This window comes from Magnolia sinica, chromosome 18 (genome assembly GCF_029962835.1).
Source record: "Magnolia sinica isolate HGM2019 chromosome 18, MsV1, whole genome shotgun sequence".
Taxonomy (NCBI): domain Eukaryota; kingdom Viridiplantae; phylum Streptophyta; class Magnoliopsida; order Magnoliales; family Magnoliaceae; genus Magnolia; species Magnolia sinica.
In genome coordinates this window covers 11,922,436-11,944,519 of record NC_080590.1, presented here as the reverse complement: position 1 = coordinate 11,944,519, position 22,084 = coordinate 11,922,436, and the positions used below count along the sequence as shown (strand labels likewise).

At 37.1% G+C, this 22,084-nt stretch overlaps 1 protein-coding gene across 1 annotated transcript; it reads right to left on the bottom strand.

Annotated features, from left to right (window-relative positions):
* Positions 1-369: 369 nt before the first annotated feature.
* LOC131233620 (F-box protein At2g35280-like) lies at positions 370-2,779 on the bottom strand. Its single transcript, XM_058230401.1, has 3 exons — positions 2,528-2,779; positions 2,207-2,369; positions 370-928 (listed from the first exon to the last, which is right to left on the bottom strand). The coding sequence occupies exons 1-3, from the start codon at positions 2,662-2,664 to the stop codon at positions 512-514; spliced, it is 717 nt and encodes a 238-aa protein (XP_058086384.1). The 5' UTR covers positions 2,665-2,779; the 3' UTR covers positions 370-511.
* Positions 2,780-22,084: the final 19,305 nt, after the last annotated feature.

Genomic DNA, 22,084 nt, shown 5'->3' with positions numbered 1-22,084 from the left:
CCAATTTGTTAATAAAGTCACATAACCTTGGATGAGAAAAAAATAAAATAAAAAAACAAAAACAAATATAAGCTTATCCAAAATTTTGTGGCCCATTAATGCTCGATTACCACTGTTTCCTATGATATGATCCACCTGATAATTGGATCAACTTTATTTATGGGATAATAATCTTAAAATGATTTGGAAAAATGGATGGACGGCATGGATACAAAATACATATATCAAGGTAGACCCAATACATGATTTCCAAAACATGATAAAGACCCATAAACATCTTGAAATAAACATTCATGATGAATGGGAATGATGGCCAAATACACAGCCCAACACATTATTTCTTTTATAGATGTCATCCACATAGAAATCTGCAAATTTTGCACTCTATTTAACTCTTGAAATTAGATACATTCCATTATCAATAAACTTTCAACTTTGAATTATGAATTTGTCAAATAACATACAAAACTCGAATACAACATTATATATGTATAAACCAATACAGTTGTAACTAAACACCTCTTAAAAAATTACAAAATTTATTGAGCTCGTGATCCCAGTTGCATGTTTGGGAACAAAAACTCGGCTCTTTGCATTGATTGCCCCATGAGTGATCTATAACATTGGGAACAACATGCATCCTTCTATTTCTACAAGTCGGATCAACACATTTTGATTCTGGCAAAGGAATGGTATTGTTAATCCACATTTCCCGTAGAACCTTCATGGATCTCATCAGGCATTTATCAATCCCACCATCATTGGTACTCTTCACCTTTTTCAAGAGTTCCATTCCTTCTTCTTGTGAGGATTCATTACTGTACAAAATAATTCCCAACACATATGTCGATTCCAAATGGCCTGAATTTGCCGCTCTCTTCAAAAAATTGATGCCCAGTTGGATGTGGGCTCTAGAGAAATACTCTATCTAACAAATTAAAGAAAATAAAAAGAACATTATAAATAATTGAAAAAAAAAAGAATCCAATTAAATATAGAGTAGATTAGAGTGGCAAATTGCCCTGGTCCGGCCAATCCAAAACAAAGTACAGCCCAGCCCACGAGCTAAGGAATAGTCTCATGCGGTCCCTGTCCACCATCAAAATACTCAGTCAAGCAGTGTTTAGAATGAGGGTGGCAATGGGCCATGTGACCTGACCAACCCGGTGAGCTCGAACAGGCTTTAGCTCGCGCTTGCATGGCCCAATAAATTTTCAAGCCAGTCTAGATTCATGTCATTTTAGTCCGACTTCTTCTTCTTCTTTTTTTTAAGCCCCGACTTACCTAACTTCACATGTATGTCTTATATCTTATAAATATGCTACTATAATCCTTGAGTAAGCATCACATGCATCTTCAATGTAGACCGTGATTTTGTTCCTACAGGTGAGAATTTCTTTTATACGTGTGGCCGACTTGATCAACGGATAATTCAGAACATTCAAGTGGGAAATAGGGTCTTATCATTTTTCAGGCACTGGCCCATACACATTAGCTTGGGTTTGTTGTGATAGGCCCATGGAAGCATGGGCTGGGCTCAGGCCTTGGACCTAAGTGTCATCATGCCCGGCTGGACGGGCCTAGCCTGGCCCGCCCCATTGCCATCCCTAGTTAAGACGGCAGGTTAGGATGGGCCTCATTGAGTTACATGCCCATGTTCAGCCCAATTAGTCAGTGGGCCTAAAACACTGTCCCTCGTGCTTAGGTTCCTAAACTGTAATGAGCTGGCCAAATGGATGGACGGATTGGATATAACCCAAACATCACAGTGGGCCCCACAGCGCTTGGGTTTGTACGAAATATTCCGGGTCGATCGCCAGTTGTATTTTGTATTTTAAACCAAAAGGCGGGAGACCAGGACGTTCATCAGGTTAGCCTCATCACGTGTTACCAAAACCAGATCAGTCCAGTCATAAGGTGGGCCACACATGCACAGGAAAAAGGAACATGTGAATAAAAAAAAGACCAACATTCTACTAGCGTAGAACTGCACCCCACGTGAAAATTCAACCATCCTGATGTTCTGCAATGGCACGTGTAAGGTGAGGTGGTTCGTCTCACCAACGGACTGCAAGTTGCATGCACGTGCAATCTAAAATCCTACCCTCCCAATAATAACGTAACGTTTTGCTAGGCTCATGTATGTATGTGTGTAGAACGTCTAAGAGGAAAAAGAAAAAGAAAAAGAAAAAGAAAAAACACTTACCATCCCTCGCTTGTAAACAGCATCTGGATTCCCGCTAGCTTCGCATTGCTTTAAGAATAAGGAAGCTTGGGAAGATGTTCTCCATTCGATTGTGGGCAGTGCTTCGATCGACGCCCGCTGAAAAACATAATCATCCCTTGCAGCTTCATGGAATTCCTTGCAACTAAAGAGATATTAAAAAGAAAAGAAAACCAATCAAATCCAACATCGGATATATAATGATGAATAAGAAAAACTCAGAGTATATATAGATATACGGCCCTCTCCCCAAAAAGGAAAAAAAGAAAAAAAAGAAAAAGAAAAGAAAAGAAAGAAACGTACGTTAATTTCACATTACAAAGATCAGATAATGAAGAAGCAGCAACAGAAGCAATAATATCCACAACCAGCTCTTGTGGAAGTGAATTGATGACTGGAACCTGCTGTTGCCTTCTTTTCATCACCTTACAAAGGTTCATTATGAGAGAGAGAGCCGGTAGGAGGATTTTTCCAACAACAAAACCGGTATTCACAGATTATTTTGAAGAGAAAAGAACATGGGTTTGGAATTTACATAGGAAAGAGCATGTTATCCTTGTCAAGTTAGAATTGGCATGTTATCCTTCCCAAGTTTGAAATAGCTTACGTGGAGACACGGTTTTCTTTGACCGCGGTGCGATAACTCGCGCCACGTGGCCACCGGGTTACTTTCCCAAAAAGAGAGCCACGTATATGAAAATTTCATAAGATCCATTCCGTTCATCAACTACACTTTCTAATTTTAACCATTGAAGCTAAAAATAATAATCATCCAAAACTCGTGTAATCTATACCACAGGAAAGGGTTGAGATGGAACGGACAGCATTTGTTTTGTGTACGAACCACCATGGTGTTTATATGCCATCCAATCCATTAATCTGATCTTTATCACTAGGAGGAAAGGATTAGTTAAATATTATCATACTCTAAAACTCAGGTAGACCATAACACGTGAATTTATAATTTTTTGGTATAAAGTTTTATCTTGGGCCCATCTGATATTGAATCATTCTTATTTTTGGCTTCAAAGGTTAAAATGTGTGGATCAAGTGATGGACGGTGTGGATTTCAAGAAAGTTAACTATTTTCTCCCAAGTTAGTGAGAGTAACCCCGGTAGTTACGTAGCGCGAAGTACCAAGTGTTTTTCCACGTTGGTTACGACAGAGGCACGGAATTTTCCGTTGTCTCCGTGTCATTCTGAATACATCGCACACATGTATCAGACCTAAACCGCACATTTCGTGATTCCAAAGGTGATTCGGGGCATCATGAAAATCAAACGTTTATAAAGTCATAACCTTTTACTTGGTGGAATATAAATTAACACTAAAGACAAAATTAAAAAATAAAAAAATCAACGGTTTCTATTAAGCTTGAAATTCCAATTTATTAGATGGAATAGGAAGTATAATTGAAAGTAACCTTTGATTATCCATCAGTCTAAATAGGATCCCACATGATGTATGGTTCAGATCATCATACATACGTGCCACTTGTGCACTAAAACAATGTGCAGGCACGAAAAATGCCGTGCCTCCTAGGTAATCCATTCTCAATTTGTAACCACAACTTCTGTCATTTAATTCTGTACCAAAGTAAGATGGTTTATACACATGCACTTGAATATTGTACACATAGAATATAATATATCAAATTTAAACCGTACAAATAATGTAACCTACACTAGATTGCTTGAATTATGAAAATTGGACTAATCGGGACATCACAACCGCTGATTAACTGACACGTTTTGTTAAATTTGGAACGCTGTCTATTTTACTATTGAACCATATTTATGTCCAAAATCGGCTATTTAGTGCAGTTTTAAGCATTATATTTATTTGTTGTTCATTTTTAAAGTGGGGTCTATTATTTCAACGGTTAGATCTGGCTTAAAGATGGCTACGTGTACAATGTTGAGTACATATATGTGAACCATCATAATCGGGAGGATCGTCGTCTTTGCCCTTTCCTTTCCATATAAGAACTGAATAAACCAGGGAAGGATGGTAGCTGAAAATAGAAGTTCGGTAATTATTTCTATTTTATGCATGTGGATTTGACCGACTTGGACAGATTCCGATTTTAGAGAAACTTCCGATACTCTGGCAATTATGATGGTCCATATGCATGCCGTCGTATATTGTCCACGTGGCACATATGACACATACGTTGTACTGTCCAAATAGGTGCCCCAGTTTAGATGGGTCTTAACTAAGGGCCTGTTTGATATTTTGGCTCAACTGTAATTATCTTGTAAATGGATAGACGGCTTATTTTTTTAACAGTTAAATCAAAAAAAATTGTTAAATAAAGATGAGGCCCACCACGATGTGTGGCTTATCCACACTACCCATTCATTATGCCAGCTGAATTTAGGGCATGAGCATATAGATACAAAGATCAAGTGGACCACACCACAGGAAAGGAAACAGTGGGAACCAAATGCCTACCATTAAAAATTTCTTGGGCCTAGAAGTTGTGGATCAAGATGATATTTGTGTTTTCCCCTATTCCATATATGTGTTACCCTATGAACGGGTTAGATGATGAATAAACCTCAATATGGGCCCTCTGAAGGAAATATAATTTTCAATAGCGGATGAAGTAAGGCCACTGTTTCCATTCATGTGGGTAATTTGAGATCTACCTCATTTTTTGGCTCATGTTTCAAAATGTTAATTTGAGCGTTGGATCTACCTCATTCTTTGGATCATGATCCAAAATGTATGGATAAAACAAATGGATAGTGCAGATGTATCTTATACATTATGATGGGCTCCATAGATTTAAGTCAACCCTTTTAGATTGGTTTTCGAGGTAGAATTACCCACCCATTTTAATGAGCATAGGTGATCTTAACTACCATTTTTATATTTAAAAAAACTAAGGTAGGACATATCACATGGAGCAATGTAGAACTTGTCATATGGGTGCTTCATCATCATAACCATTTGTGCCAATGAACGATCTAGATGATCTATTATTCTTGTAAGGGAGGAGAGAACCCGAACATGTGTATATCATCATGCCGCTGTCCACCTATTAACCAGAAGAACATGTGTTGCTATGGCCCAATTATTCATGATTTGAGTTGTCCATCAGGTGCGCTATCGATCCTCTTATATATCCTCTAGCCTAAAAGATTGGGTCGATTGTGTTGGCTGCTTGGTTTGTTTTCAATTATGTAAGTGTGCCAAAATTGATATAGTGGCTCGATTCAAATTGATCAACTTTGACATCATGCACTAAAATAATTAGATACATCTAATATGAATGCATATGACTAGCTTTTGAGAAAATCAATTGCTTATTCAGTCACTTGTAAAATTTGATAATGATTAGACAATAGTCAACTTGTAGGATTCTTCCTCTTGAAGATGAGTTACTTTGTGCCTTCCATCAGAACAGACTTTTAAAATACCAGTGCAAATCAAGTAAAAGGAAAAACTCACAATCAGTCATTAGAAGCAGCAACAAAAATATGTCTCTTAAAAGAACTGCATGGTATTGGATAAAGAATAAATCCAGCTTATGAGTGTAGGCTTGGATTACACTAAAAATTATAGCTACTCTTAGGATGAATGGAAATAAATTGATAGTTTTGTTTGTTTAGTTTGGTTGGTGTGAAACTCATTTCTCTATTAATTTCATCTATTATTTATAGAGTTATACAAATTTTTCTTTCATTATTACGACGATTACAGTAGTTGATAAACTTTTTTTAAAAGATTTTTCTCTTATTTAGAATCTTCTTTGGTTATGTTTCTCTTTACGGCAATTTCACTTCTAAACACCTCTCGGCCGCTTACTTCCCTTTCATCGGCTAAGGTTTTGTTTTAATTATCATTGGTTGCCTTCTGTATCTTAAACAACTTGACTGCGCTTCATGTATATCCACCTTAACACTTTATCAACCATATGTAGCCATAGCAAAAAATCAGGCCGGTCAAATAGTTATGTGAGGTATATTGTCCTGTTGCATGGAATTCCTTTTGGCTCCTTGTCACTTTTTCTGCCCATGTGCGGCCCACCTGATGACTGGACTGATCTGATAGACTGAATATATTTGATTACAATCCAAAAACAAGGCGTGATAGAGCGAACCCGGGAACATTGGAAATGGACAGAGGTACAATCCAGAAACCGGGTATGTCTGAATAAACCCGAGAAAATTGGTAACGGGAACGCACATTTAACAAGCCTCTCCAACAACAACTTCAACGGTCAACCGTAACCCGACCTGTCAGGACTCGGCCATAGTCGATATGTGACTCGAGAAATCATGCCCTACTCCTATACATACCTAGTTCTCTCAACCTAGTGACCAGGTTATTGAGCAGTACATGTCGACTTACCTGGTCCACAAACTATGTTAAGGATATTAAAGAAGAAAAAACTTGTGTTAACATTTAAATACTAATTAATACTACATTATATATATGCTTGTTATTAATAGTCATTGGATTTATGCTTTTAATCCAATGACTATCGTTCTATGTGCATGGTAGTAGTACAACGAAACTTAGCCCACTGGACCATTTCCCTTTTTACACAATTTTATAAAACAATGTTACCAGATTAGGTTGGTAGCATGGTATATGGTCCTTTTTATTAGTGATATCTCCAACATTATGATGGCTTTATATAAGTAAAAGAGGCCCTGGACTCCCAATCTGACTCCCCAACACAATATTAGTGTCTACCAAACAAGCCCTTACATTTTTTATTAGAGCATAGGGCTGTCAATGGGCCGGGCTTGAGTTGGGCAAAATAAAAAATTAAATAGGCCCAGCCTGGTATGCTAGGCCCAAACAGTTCAAGAGTCGGGCCAAAGGAACCTAAGCCCAGCCCATTACCAACCCTAATAAAATGGTAAAACACTTCGGCACGTGTCTCTATATTTACCTAATTTTACCTTCCTTTAGTACTTCCAATCATTTAAATACCTCTGTTGTCCCTAATTAACTCTATTTTTCTTGCCAACTTTCAATTTCAATGCAACTACTACCCGCACCTAACTCTTATTTCCTTCCAATAATTTCAAGAAGAATCTTAACAATTTATCTAGAGACATGTCATTATTAATTTAACTTCTTAAATTACTTCTTTACTGCACGAGTATATTTCAACTCTATAAATAAATTACTGATAAACTTTGTTCTTCAATACAACGACTCTAAAGTATATATGTGTATTGGAATTTGAATATATTTCATTAAAAGAAATGAGTTGGGTAATTGCTTGCTTTTAATTTTCAGTTTAGAAAATTTTATTTTTATTACCTTTTTACACACAGATAAAACCTAAGATTAGAGAGAAAGATAACGTATTATGTAGCCTAAGATTTCTATACAATCATAAATTATATTACTTCTTTAATATTTTTATAATTTTAATTCACAATTGCTAACAATATATTTTAGCCTCGATTACAAACTGAGGTTAAAAGTGTTTAATTTTTTAAAAATATTTGTTTAAATAAAATTGTGCATGTTTAATTGTCCAACCTGCATAATCATTCATTTATTCATTTAATCCAATCATTCACCGAAACAGAAAACAAATTATAAAAACACAATTTACTAAATATAATATTTTAATTAAATTATTACAAAATAATAAAATCTTATGTATGAGCTTCACTATATAATTATGAAAAAATAACAAGAAAGAAACCACCTATTAATTATTCTTCTCGACAACCGCAGTCCTCAACCTCCGGTGTGTTTCTATATGATAAGACAGCTTGTGCAAATGTAGCTGTTAATTCACATATGATGATCTCTAATTGAAGATATTGCCCGAAGTTAGGGATATCGTCAATGAGCACACAATGTCGCTCATCCGTGCTATAGTCTGCTCTGTAATCTGCTGTTCCAAATGCTCAATCACATGCTCCATCAGTAGCTCTTCTATTATATGCTCTACCTGCTCGTTCACCTGACATCTCAACTCCTCAATCTCCCTCTACAATTTGTTAAAACTGTGAATTTCGTATCCTATACTATGAAAGTTATGAGACTTAACTCCATCATGGGGATCCGACCGAAATGATCCTAGCTATCCCAACATCTAGGATAAGATATTGTCTACAGGAGTGCTACTAGACTCAGGTACCGGGTGATCTCCTGTATCATCTCCTGTAGTTGGGAAATCATTAAAAGAGTTGTTCGCCATTATAATTTAATGAAACGTGTGATGTCACGTGAATGATACATGTAGAGGTACTTGTAGGGTCAAAAGAGCTCTACGAAGACATTAGTATAACTAGCTACTTTTTTTCAAGAAATAACTTTTAGGTGCAGTGGAATAATGTGCAATATGGATAGATGACTCCAAATAGTATAATACCTCCCGGAATTACTTGCATATTTTAAAACCTATATATTGAATATAAACAGAAAAAAATTCACCTCCTTCCAAGGACATTTACATTTCCTCATGCTTTTTCCTTGTTGTTTTGTAGGTAACCAGCTTTCTCTTTGCCAATTTTAGTGCACGCATTTACTTTACAGTTTTCAAGTTCAGTAATTGTTTTTCTCATAGAGAGCAAATCCAACAACTTCCTCAATAATACTTCAAACAAAATGCACTCTTTTGTTGGTTTTATGAGAAAGATAAGCATGGAGCTCATAATACATTCCACAAAGAATTAGGGGCAAAGTTTTTAGTACCATCCAAAACTAATACATATACCAAAATGTACCTCATGAAAGATCTTAATGTATCGGCTTTATATCGGACCAAAATAACTCAATATGGGGAAATACATAATGGTATCAGTGGTGAACAATACGTCATGCAACAAAATGATTTCAAACCTTGACTAGGGGTGTAATATGTTGTTAAACAGATGTCTCCAATTTTGGAGTTTGAGATCCTCGACTAGTCGAACTAGTCGAAGGTCCCTTCGACTGATCGAAGTGATGCTTCGACCAGTCGAAGGTTACCCAGACTGCGTAACTTTGAGGCGGTTTCCAAACTATTCTAAGTCGATGCGAAAGTGAAGTTTTCTAAATTATAAATAGGAGCTCATAGGATCTTTCTAAAACATTCTAGGGCTTTCTAAAGGGTTTCAAAGGGTGTAAAAAGGGTGAGATTCAAGCTTGTTTGAATCGGGTAAGTCTTCTCTCTTTGTAATTTATGCTTTCATAGTGGATTTTCATCACTTTGTGCCGTGATTTTTTCTGAAAGGGTTTTTTACGTTAAATCTTTGTATCTTCTTGTGTTTGCTTGGTGGTCTTAGATTGCTATCATAGATCCATATTTGTGTGATTTCGCAGCACAAATCTCAACAAGTGGTATCAGAGAAATCATTAGGGCACAGATCTGAATCTAAAGAATTAACAATAATGGGAAACACCAAGCTTGATATTGATCAGAAGTATTCAAGCAAAAATAATTGAGTTATGAAATATTAAGATGATTGGTCTATTAACCAAGTAAGGCGAAGCTAAGGATCTTGAGGAGTGAAAATCTACTATGAAAGATGAAGAATGAGAAAACCTTGATGGTAATGCTTTAGCTTCTATCCGTTTATGTCTCATGGATGAAGTTCTCTATAATGTTTTGAGGGAGAAAACTGCGGCTAGTTTGTGGGCGAAGTTAGAGAACATCTATACCAAGAAGTCCTCTGAAAATAGCCTACACTTGAAGCTATAGTGCTATACCTTCAAGATGGCGAAGAGTGGAGATATGGAGGCTCACATCAACAACTTTAATAAATTGATGTGTAAATTGCTAGATATGGAGGAAGCGGTTAAAGATGAGAAACGTGCATGTATATTGTTGAATTCTCCTTTTACATTGTATGAGTCATTCGAAGACACAATATATACCGCAAATAAAATCCTGAATGTCGACACCGTTGTCTCAGCCTTTCAAGGGAAGGCCATGAGAAAGCTAAATGGTGACATGGAGACATCTTCCGATACACTGATTACGAGGGATAGAAATTCTAAGTGAGATACAGGAGCTTTAAGGCCTAGATCTAAATCCAAAGGTAAGGGCGAAGAAAAATTAAAGTGCTAGAACTGTGGGATGTCTGGACACATGAAGTATGATTGTAAAAATCCTAAAGCGAAGAAAGAAAATTTAGTGGCTTCTTCCAAGGAGGCCAATGTTATCACATCTGATTAAAAAACAAGTGGTGATGATGTTCTGTCTGTTTCCATGATTGGTCACTTACACTACAATCATAATTACGATTGGATATTTGACATAGGAGCATCATATCACCCAACTCTTCATTAGAGTTGGTTCGCCAGTTACAAGGAATGCAATGGTGGATAGGTTTTTATGAGCAATGACAATGCCTGTAATGTTGTATCTATTGGTATGGTGAATATTAAGATTTTTGATGGGATAGAGCGTACCTTAACTGATGTCAAACAAATTCCTCATATAAAGAAAAATTTAATTTCTCTTGGTGCACTCGAAGCTATAGGGTGCAAGTTCACTGGTATTGATAGTGTCTTTAAAGTTTTAAAAAGGGCACTCGTGGTTATGAGAGCGTAAAGGTACGGAAACCTTTACAGGTTGATCGGGAGCACTTCTGCAGGTGGAGCGGCAGCAACTATTACAAATTTCATGTCTCTACGCATGTGGCATGCTCGTCTGGGCCACATGAGCGAGCGGAGCATAAAGTTACTTTTTTATCAATGTTTGATTCCAGCTTTTAAAAATTCTGATTTAGATATATGCGAGTATTGTATATATGGTAAACAATATAGATTGTCTTTTAAATCTGAAAAACATATATATAAGGGAGTACTTGATTATGTGCACTCTGATGTATGGGGGCCATCACTAGAAGTTTCCATTGGGGGTTGTCATAGTTTGTTTCATTCATTGATGACTACTTCAGGAAAGTTTGGGTTTACTTCATGAAACGTAAATTCGAAGTTTTCACCATATTCAAACAATGGAAGGCAATGGTAGAAAAACAGTTAAGTCGAAAAATAAAAGTTTTAAGGACTGACAATGGTGGAGAATTCACTTCCACTGAGTTTAATGAATATTGCAAGGATGAAGGGATCATTAGGCATAACACAGTGCACTGTAGGCCTGAAGAAAACAGTGTGGTTGAGCGAATTAATCGACCTCTCTTGTAGATGGCTCGATGCATGTTAAGTAATGTTATGTTAGGTAAGAACTTATGGACTGAGACCATTAGCACGACTTGCTATTTGGTGAACCGGTCTCATTATATGGCAATTGAATGTAAAATCCCAGAGAAAATATGAAGTGGTCATAAGATCGACTACTCAGATCTACGCATATTTGGTTGTGAGACTTACTCTCATGTACCGTCAGTTAAAAGAGATGAGTTAGATCATAGAGTCAAAAAGTATATTTTTGTTGGCTATGATATTGGTGTGAAAGGTTACAGGTTATAGGACAATGTCACACGCAAGGTCATCACTATTCATGACGTCAGATTCGATGAAAGCTCCCTATTCCACAAGAATGATTAAAAAGAGCAAGAGGAACTAGAAAGGTTGACTGTAAATATCCAGATTGACATGGATGATACTTAAGTAGAGACAGATGCACAGACAAAGGTACAAGATCAGGTGGAGCAGCCACCTATGAGAAGAAACTCACCGCATGATCGCAGGTTACCGGAAAGGTACATGGGTGACTCTAATATTGCATATGCCCTTATTATAGATGAGGGGGACTCGTCTACTATTCAAGAGACTTTTGATGAACCTGATGAAGAAAAGTGGAAGGCGACTATGGACGATGAGATGGACTTGTTACATAAAAACCACACATGGGAGCTGGTGGAGCTTCTAGTGGGTCGAAAAGCAATCTAATGTGAGTGGTTATTTAAGAAAAAATATGATAAATATAAAGCAAGATTGGTAGCGAAGGGTTATGCTCAAAGAGATGGAATCAAGTTCATAGAGATACTCGCCTTGATGGTTAAGCAGGTGTCTATTAGATTCGTGTTGGCGTTAATTGCTCAATACGTTCTCGACCTGGAACAGATGGATGCCAAGACAACATTTTTGTACGGGGAGTTGGAAGAGCAGATCTACATGAAGCAACCAGAGTACTACGAAGTTAAAGGGGAAGAGAAAAAAGTTTGCAAGTTAATGAGGTCGTTGTACGGCTTGAAACAGTTGCTTAGGCAGTGGTATAAAAAATTTAATTATTTCATATTGAGTCAGAAATTTACTCGGGGGGAATACGATCACTATGTCTATTATAAAACACTAAGTGATGAAAAATTCATCATCCTAGTATTATATGTTGATGATATGTTGATCGCCAGTCATGATATGTCTGAAATCAACGTACTGAAGACTCAGTTATTAGGGACATTCGAGATGAAAGATCTGAGTGCTGCAAAGTAGGTTTTTGGCATAGATATTCATAGAGACAGGAAGAAGAGCAGACTTTGGTTATCATAGGTAGATTACCTTTAAAAAGTACTAATCAAGTATAGGATGGACAAGGCAACACCAGTGAGCGTTCCTCACGCGGCTCACTTCAAGTTTTTCTTAAAACAATGTCCTAAATCAAATAAGGAAAAACATGTTATGTCTCATGTGCCTTATTCGAATGTAGTTGGTAGTTTAATGTATGTCATGGTTTGTATGAGACCAGATATTTTACAGACAGTCAGTGTTGTGAGCAAATACATGTCAAACCCCGGCAAGCATCATTGGGAAGCGGTGAAATGGCTACTTCGATACATTCAAGGTGCAAAACACTACGTCTTAACTTTTGAGAAGACAGACAAAGTTGGTAGGGTATATGGATTCTAATTACGCAGGCAATGTGGATTCCAAAAGGTCAACTTTAGGTTACTCATTTGTATTAGCGGGTGGAGCAATCAGTTGAATATTAAAGCTTTAGTCCGTGGTGGCTCTTTCCATGACCAAAGTAGAGTATATGATAGTGACAAAAGCATTTAAGGAAGGTGTTTGGTTGAGAGGCATGATAAATCAGTTGAAGCTTCAGCAGGAATTTGTGCCAGTTAATTGTGACAGCGAAAACGCTATAAATTTGGCTAAAAATTCCATTTATCACTCTCATACCAAACACATTGATGTTCTTTACCACTTTATCCGATAGGTGCTTGAGGAAGAAGGTGTAACACTAGAGAATATGCACACCAGCGTGAATCCAGTAAACATGCTCACTAAGGTCGTTCCTATAGAGAAGTTTAAGTTCTGTGCAACTTTTCTGGGCTTAGCGATGACATAAAAGAAGGACGGAGTGTGCACGAGAAGCGTAGATTGAAGCTATGATGTGATGCAAAGATAAGAGAAGAGGTCAAGAAACTATACGATTAAAGATTGAAGACATGGTGGAGATTATTGTTAAAAAGATGTCTTCAATTTTGGAGTCTGAGATCCTTGACCAGTCGAGGGAATGACTCAACTAGCCGAAAGTTAGGCAGACTGTGTAAATTTGAGGTGGTTTCCAGACTATTCCAAGTCGGTGCGAAAGTGGAGTTTCTTAAACTATAAATAGGAGTCTCTAAGGCCTTTCTAAAACATACTAAGGCTTTCTAAAGGATTTCAAAGGATTTCTAGAAGGAGTTCTAGGTTTTCAAAGGGTGTAGAAAGGGCGAGATTCAAGCTTTGTTTGAATCGGTAAGTCTTCTCTCTTTGTAATTTATGTTTTCATAGTGGATTTCTATTGCTTTATGCTGTGGTTTTTTTCTGAAAGGATTTTCCACATTAAATCTTTATGTCTTCTTGTGTTTGTTTAGTGCTCTTGGATTACTATCCTAGATCCATATACGTGTCATTCCGCAGCACAAATCCCAACATAATATACAAACAATAAGATAACGATACCTGTTTTATTTCTAAATGATAATCAAATTTTCCATTAAAGAAGATAAAAAAAAGGCGTTAAAACAAAAGGAAAGAATTGCCGAAACAAATCAATCTATGCTCAGACACCCCTTTTGTTATTGCAATAATTGGGCCTACAAAGCAAAGTGAAAGCTCTCTAATACCTCGGCAGTCACAAGAAAACATACATTTTGGCCAAAGCACCAAAAATTGCTCCAATCGATCAAACCTAACCATCAACTGACGGTTGAAAATGCAGTGAAGTGGCCCTGTGCAATAGGCAGAAGTCCAATTTGAGTAATTTCTCGGCTAAGGCCAATCTACATGAACTTAGATGATTGGCTAAGATCACTTCTCCACAAAGTAATTCTAACTACTGTATCAATTAAAAAAAAAAAAGAAGATAACCCGGCTTAAAAACAGGAGCCTCTACTCATCAGGCTGGCCTCCATCAATGAAAAATGGGCTTAAAAAGGGAATGACCATTGATCCATGAACACATGGGGCCACCTGATAAGGGGACTAGACTGATTTTTGAGATCCTCACATATGCTTGTGCAGGTTCTAGTAGAGAAGTGTGTGTGGGATTAGATGGGGCTCATGGGATATACCACCTCCATCTCCCGTATCAGATGATGCTAGCAGATGGGGTGGCTTCCAAATGGACAGTTAAAACCAATGGCCCACATTTAATGGGGCCCAGTGGGACAGCTTGAATAAACTGATAGTGAAAGTTTTTTTGAGTTATTTACCGAGTGATTCAAACCGTTCATCTGGTGGCCCCAAGAAGGGTACGTACATGCAATGAGCCAAAAGCACCTCCACCAAAGAATTTCCATTTCATTCGGAACATTGGATAATACTCTAATTTCAATAGGTCGGGCCCCCACCAACACAAACTGCTAACTCAAAACCAACAGGCCGATGACGTGTTTGGATTGAGCATTGTATATTTCTTCGAAATAAAACTAAAATAACACATCGAAAATAAGACCGTTTTTTCTTTGAATCAGCAATAGTAAACTTGGAGCCCTTCTGCTAGTAATCTAAACCGTCCATGCCATCATGATGGGCCATGGCCTAATATCTCCCCCACCAAATGATCATAATCATCCAGTTGGCAGATCACAAATGTAAAATTACATCCAAACGTCTACTTTTAACAGTGGCCCAATCAGAAGAAACTACTGGGATTTCTCCCGTCCAAGACCAGGCCCACCATATGAACGGTTGAGATCACCAAAAGGTGGGGACAACATGGACAGCCTTGTTGGCGGAGAAACTGATCAACCATACTAAAATGATTTGTCAAAATGGATAGACGGCATGGATAAAACACATACATCATGGTGGGCACCACAGAGCCCCCGACAGGACCGTCCGTATCTAACTAGGTACGGGTGTGGTGGTACCCACTCCGCATATTCGTCCCTAAGCCCTGGCCTAGTTGGCCCTAAAAAGGTCTCCATTGGCCCTAGTCCTATAGGGCCAGCCCCCTAGGTAGCCATAAAAGTAGCACAATCAAAGGTTGAAGCACTTTGCAACTAAGTAACAAAATCAAAGGATCAGAATGCTAGTAATTAAGGACTCTTTTCCAATACTCCCTCCATCTCCATTAATCTCATCAAATAAATGATCTCAGGTACGTAATTCAACACGGGTAGGTGCTGCAAAAGGCTTGTAAGCCCCACCATGATGTATATGTCTCATCCACTCCGTCCATCCACTTTATGGGATCGTTTTAGGGCATCATCCAAAAAATTAGGTAGATCCAAATGTTAGGTGGACCACCCCAAATGAGCAGCGGTAATTAAACACCCGCCATTAAAAACTGGAAAAGCCCTAGGGGCCCAAAATAATCTATATGTCTCATCCACTCCATCCATTAATTTTATGAGATCATTTTAGGGCATTAACCTTAAAATGGGGTAGATCCAAATCTCGGTTGGACCACACCACAGAAACAATGGTAATTAAACAGCCACCGTTAAAAAACTTCTGCACCTACTAACTGGGAATGTTTTTTTTTTTTTTCCCCTTCTTCTTTAGGAAGGATTTAATTCTTACTTAGTTGGAAGAGTTTACATCTGTTCCTAAGAAAAAATATCATTGTTTTGTAACAATGAAATTATAATTTTATGGTGGAACAATCAAGTAGCTGCTTGGACGTACTGTTTTTTTTTTTTTATTAAGATGCTTAATTCACAATTTCCAAATACATAAAATTTCATACTAGAAAATGGGTTTCAATCTCATAATTCACAATCTAATTTTGAATTGAAAAAGGAACCAAAGACCATTAAAGATCTTTGGTGGAATGGTTCCGAAATGGATGTTATATTCTTATGCTTGGTTGAATGGTTCAAAAATAAATGTGATTCTTAGGCTATGCGCCATCAACGTTGGTGCTTGTAATTTGTATGAGTTTTATGGTGTGCTACTCGTCAAGTTCTCAATTTGTGAAGTTGAATACTTAGATGCCATATTTTATGTCTTTACACCCTATGGGCAATCCCGACCATTCTATCAATGGTCTTCAAATTAATAATTATGAAAAGTAAAATAACCAACACAATATTCTATGTGAAAAAGTCCACTAATTGGATGTACAGGATCTTCCAATTCCAAGTCATCTTTGAGATAAAGGTTATTCACCGTGCATCCCATCACATAATGTGGACCCATTAAGAAATTTGGTTGAATTTGAGTCTCACCTTTTGATCTCACTTAAAAATCGAGTCTAATAAAGTTTAAATTGGATACATGAGATGGACATGTTAGATTTGCATTGGGTCTGGAGAAAATAGTTAGAACCAAATATACTTAATATATATATGTGTGTGTGTGTGTGTGTGTGTGTGTGTGTGTGTGTGTTGATGATTCTACCAACCAAATTAATTTAGTCTCCTAAACCACACATGTGTAGGAGAGCTCGTTGTATGCCAAGCCAAAGCCTAGCTCATTCTTTCTCATAGGTTGTCCACATAAAAGTCTGCAACGTGATTTTAGCTCTTGAAATTAAATACATTCCATTTTCAATTAACTTTCAATTTTAAAGTTGTTAAATAGCATACCAAACTCTAATTGATGTAGAGCTAGTCACGGACAGTTTCATGGCCAAGATGGATCAGAAAAGGCCTGGTCGACGACAGAGGTGATCCGGACCATCGGACCTTAGATCGGGTGTATCTCACAATCCGGAATGAGTTATCTGACGTAAAATATATGATTTTGGAGTAGAACGAACTACTTTAGCCAACCAACCCTGCTACGCCGGGTTGCGCAGCCCGGAATTGTGAAAAACCCCTGGATCGACGGTCGTTTTCCTGTTTTAATTTCATTTTTACTATAAATAGTAAGTTTTAGTTTGATAATAACTCTTCATCCGTCGGGCTTTAGGAATTGCGCCCAACATGAAAAGAGCTTAGAATAATTAGGAGAACAGTTTGTGAAGCCAAATAGAACACTTACTATTTTTGGCCGAAAACCTTGCGCACTAGTAGACATCACGACCGTCTATAAATAGTAAGTTTACTATTTATAGTAAGTCGCGGATTCTAGGAGTTTGAGTTGTAGTTTAATTCTAATTTCTTTCCCATTGCTTGGTACCCCTATTTAAATGGTTGTGAACTCGTTTTTATTCATCAATTAATCAATTTCAAATTTATTAGAATTTATTTCTATTTTTTTATTTCTTTCCTCGTGGATTCGAAAAGTCTCTGTGATGAGTCCAGAGAAGCTCCGTGGATTCGGAGTAATTATCTTCATCACGTTTATCCCTGCGTCACTAATTCAAACCTTAAAAAATTGTATGTGCAAATGAATACAAAATTACATGCAATTGTATCTAAACACCCCTTAAAACTTTGCAAAATTAATTGGACTTATAATCCCAGTTGAATGCTTCAGAACAAAAGCTCGAATATTTGGATGGATCAACCTACCATCTCTCTTTAATATTTGGAAATAATCACATCCGTTCATTTTTACACTTTATATTGATGAATGTGAATTTCTCCAAATGGATGATGTTGTTTATTCACATTTCACGGAGGACCTTTTTGGATCTCATGTAGCATTTATTGATTCAACCATCTTTTTTTACTTTCACCTTATTTAAGATGATTCGTGTATTTAAAATGATCCATATAGCCAACTCTCTTTAAAAGATAGAGGAGGTGCAATTGGATTTGAGACCTAGAGAACCATTATACTCTTGAAAAAGAAAAATAAATGAACTCACTATAAATAATTAAAAGTAATCTAATTAAACGTAAAATGACAAATTGGATTTTTGGGGCCAATCTAAAGCCCAGCACAACCCATGCTATCTATAATGAAATAGTCTCAAGCTGGTCCATGTCCACTATCAAACTACTAAACAAAACAGTGTTTAGAATAATGGTGGTTATGGGTGGGGTGACCTTTTGGTATGGCATGCATGGCCCAATAAATTTCCAGGTTAGCCTTTATACCGCCTTTATACCAACCAGACTTCACTTGTATATATCTTATTTTAGATGTATTATGAAAAATATCCAGTGATCTTAATTACTTGAAAAAGCTACAAGTTAAAACAATTTTATAATTTATTCTTTTAAAATTTAAGTTAAAATGGTAATAAGACTCGTTAAGGATCATCGTATTTTTTTTACTTTTATTTTTATTTGGAAAAAGGTCGCCAGGGCCTTGATTTCATTTCAATCTGCCTGAAAATATACATTCGGGTATGCCCAAGAAATAAGAACTAGGCAAACCTATCATAGCTCCCAAAAAAGGAGAGAACAAAAAAACTACTTACAAAAACCTCCTACCAGAAGGAGAAAAACTAACACTCCCTAATAGTACCCAGCCCCACCTTATCAAGGAATAGCAACCCCTTGACCTCAAGTGAAATGTCAGCCGGCGATGAGAAAGAAGAAGAGGACGGGGAGTCGGAACCTACCCGGGCCAAAGCGTCAGCCAGATAGTTGGCCTCGCTGAAGATATGCACAAAATGGGTCTGGCTAAAGCGTCAGCAGGATAGTTAAGGATCATCGTATTGTATGCGTATGTTATATATATGTACCTGTAGTGCATGTTCTTTCCATGAGTGTCAATTTCCTCCCATATGTCAATAACTTTTTATAGATTTTTAGTGTATACATCCTATGATATTAAAAAAAAAATGTTAAATTAATTAATTGAATATAAAAATATTTGTCTCCATTAATAAATCTAACATAAAATATATAAATTAAATATGATTTTTTTTATAGAGAGAGTTAAGAACTTCGCCTTCATGACTTTCATACGAAGCAACAATCACTTTACAACAGAAAATTTATAACTACATCTTTAACTAAGAGATTAACTCAATAAAAACCGCACAAAACATATGTAAACCACACAAAACATATGTCAAAATCACACAAAACATATGCATCAGCCATAAAATATGTATGATTGTATAGATGGTTTTAGAGTTACTTCCTTACGATTTGACCATACGCATGTATGTAAGAGTGTTTACTTTAATTATTTGTATTCTTAATAAATCACTCTCTTATCCTATAGCTAAAATAGTTTCAAATCCTATTAGTCTTTTAGGTAAAATGAGAGTTCTTTCCAAACTTATTTTTATCTAAGCAATCACTAATAGTATATAGAGAACTCTAAAAAGTTTTTCTTACCCACGTATGCATACTTGAGAAGAAGAAAATTAGAGAGGGGGTTTCTCTGGGAAGAGATCTAAGATATAGATTGACGCATGGTCCTGTCATTGGTCCAACTAGGCTATGCCTATCAAGCCAAAATCATTCAAAATATTTATTGCTAGAGTTCTCGACAAGTACTCAGTTATGTGTGTCAGATCTCTACACATGATATCAAAGGGGATTTGTAGATGATCTCAGCAATAGTAACTTCTGGGAATGCACATGTCATTTGATGATCTTAGAAACATGTGAGCATAAACCCTTTTAGATCTATTCGTTTGATATTAAATATGCTAGCAGTAAATGTGATTGTTTATTAGATGTGGACCGTCCATGCTGTCAATCATGCTATATGGACCATGCATGTGTACTGTTTGTCAGTTCTGAACCTCATATCACTCATCACGCTATCTAGACCATGCATGTGTATTGTTTTGTACATAGATACACGGTACGCATAGCATTAATTACTGAATAAATATGGTGCGGAGATTTTTGAGACAAAGGCTCTGGTAGTGATACGATAATGCCTTATTTGTGGCCAAAACCTGAAAAGGAATGAACCGACAAAGGCATTGTTGGAAGGAAAAAACATCATTTACATTTCTCTCCAATCTCAGTCAAATATAGAGAAACATGGGGGAGCGTTTGGACAAGATCTAGCAGTTTTAGGGGTTGTGACTTTCACGTGATTCGTAAGTAAGGGTCTGTAACCATTAGGGCTATGTTAGCACTGAAGCTTGTATGAAAGACTAGTGGCAGGATAAGAATGCATTCGGCAAGCACGGGTACGATCAAATGGAGGTAAATTGTCATCTTATGGTTGATAGAATGCGAAGTTGACATTTAGGTAGCAGTTATTTTCACAACTTCATCAGAAAGTCTATAAATCAGCGCAAAGCAGTTTATCTAGTCTTCCAGGACATTTAACTTTCTCCACTGGTTAGTAGCTGTGGAACCCTTAGTCTATAAGATTAGCTCAATTTGCCATTGCCTTAAGTTGAATTGACTTAATGGGAGATAATAGTTGTAATTCACTTTCATATGTGCCTGTACGTCGGATCTGAAGAAAAACCTTAGCTTTGGGAATAGTCCACCTACACTCATATGCTAAGTCGACAATAGGTTGTAATTTCGGCATTACCCAATCCTAGCTTGTTCATCAATACGCTGGTTGATGAAGCACTTCATTGCTCTTAGCTAGGTTGGTGATCTCGCTTTAATGGTAAGTTTTGTTTTTATGCATCTAGCTTCGACTTATTTCCACTCAATTGTATAACGGTTGCATATTTAAAAGTTTTTTATTTTTAAGGTAAAAAAGAACTCATCAAGGGAATATTTCTAACTTCTACAAATCACGTGATAGCGCACTTGATAGTTGACTGAATAAACAATTGGTCTTTTGACTATTCGACCAATCTATCTTGACACCGAGTGTCAGTGGTTTCAGTTTGAATCATACCTAATAAATTCTAGTGTGCTGACGGATCTTATACTCGTAGCATATGGCCGAATTCCAGACAAACAGGTTGATTCGTAGAGTGAATAAAATGTACAAAACCAATGGCTGGCGAGCCATTTTGCCGGGCTTCTAAAAGAAATTTAGACAATGTTCGTAGACACAAGTGTGCCATCTTACCACGTGTAAGATGGGCAGGCTAACTGTACACGTGGGATTAATGGACATCATTAATTTATAACGGTTAAAAACTAATTGCGACGGAGTTCTTATCCAAATAAATAAAAAATGAAAAGAGATCGGGTCCCTTACAACCTCCGGAGAGTAAGCTAATTATACAACATGGTGTTCAGGGCACATGCATTACATCCAATCCGTGCATCATGTGTTCCCTCACATGTTATTCTCGGTAATGAAATATATTTCCGATCCACAACTCAGGTGGGACACACCACGTAAAATCGTGCCTAAAACCGTTAAAAACATGTGGCATATGGCTCACTTGAGTTTGACCACACACAATCTGAAAGGTTTTAATGGTGCGCGTTCTCAGCCAATTGATCCCTGGAACATGATCCACCTGCGTTTTCTGTAGGCCTGATTTCTTGGCCATCCATCACTGTGGGCCCCACGCCGTTCGTAGAGAAACCCGGCTTTAGAAAGAAAAAGGCAATTTCCAAATCTCTCTCCAAATCAGGTGCTTGGTAAAATAAAACGCGTGTTGTTTGATACTCCTGCTGAGTGTGAACATTCATGCTCTTACACTCAGAAATTGCATACGTGGTACAATTCATCTCAAAATAAAGTGACTAAACCGTGGGGCCGGCTGTAGCTGGATGATAAACCTAGAATCAGATTAACTGAAAGATCCCTAGCCTCTA

Coding starts and splice junctions, on each gene's coding strand:
- LOC131233620 (XM_058230401.1), bottom strand. CDS start 2,664: ATGAACCTTTGTAAGGTGATGAAAAGAAGGCAACAGCAGGTTCCAGTC. Junction 2,370..2,527: donor CTTTGTAATGTGAAATTAAC/GTACGTTTCTTT, acceptor ATATCTCTTTAG/TTGCAAGGAATTCCATGAAG. Junction 929..2,206: donor CTGTTTACAAGCGAGGGATG/GTAAGTGTTTTT, acceptor TTAATTTGTTAG/ATAGAGTATTTCTCTAGAGC.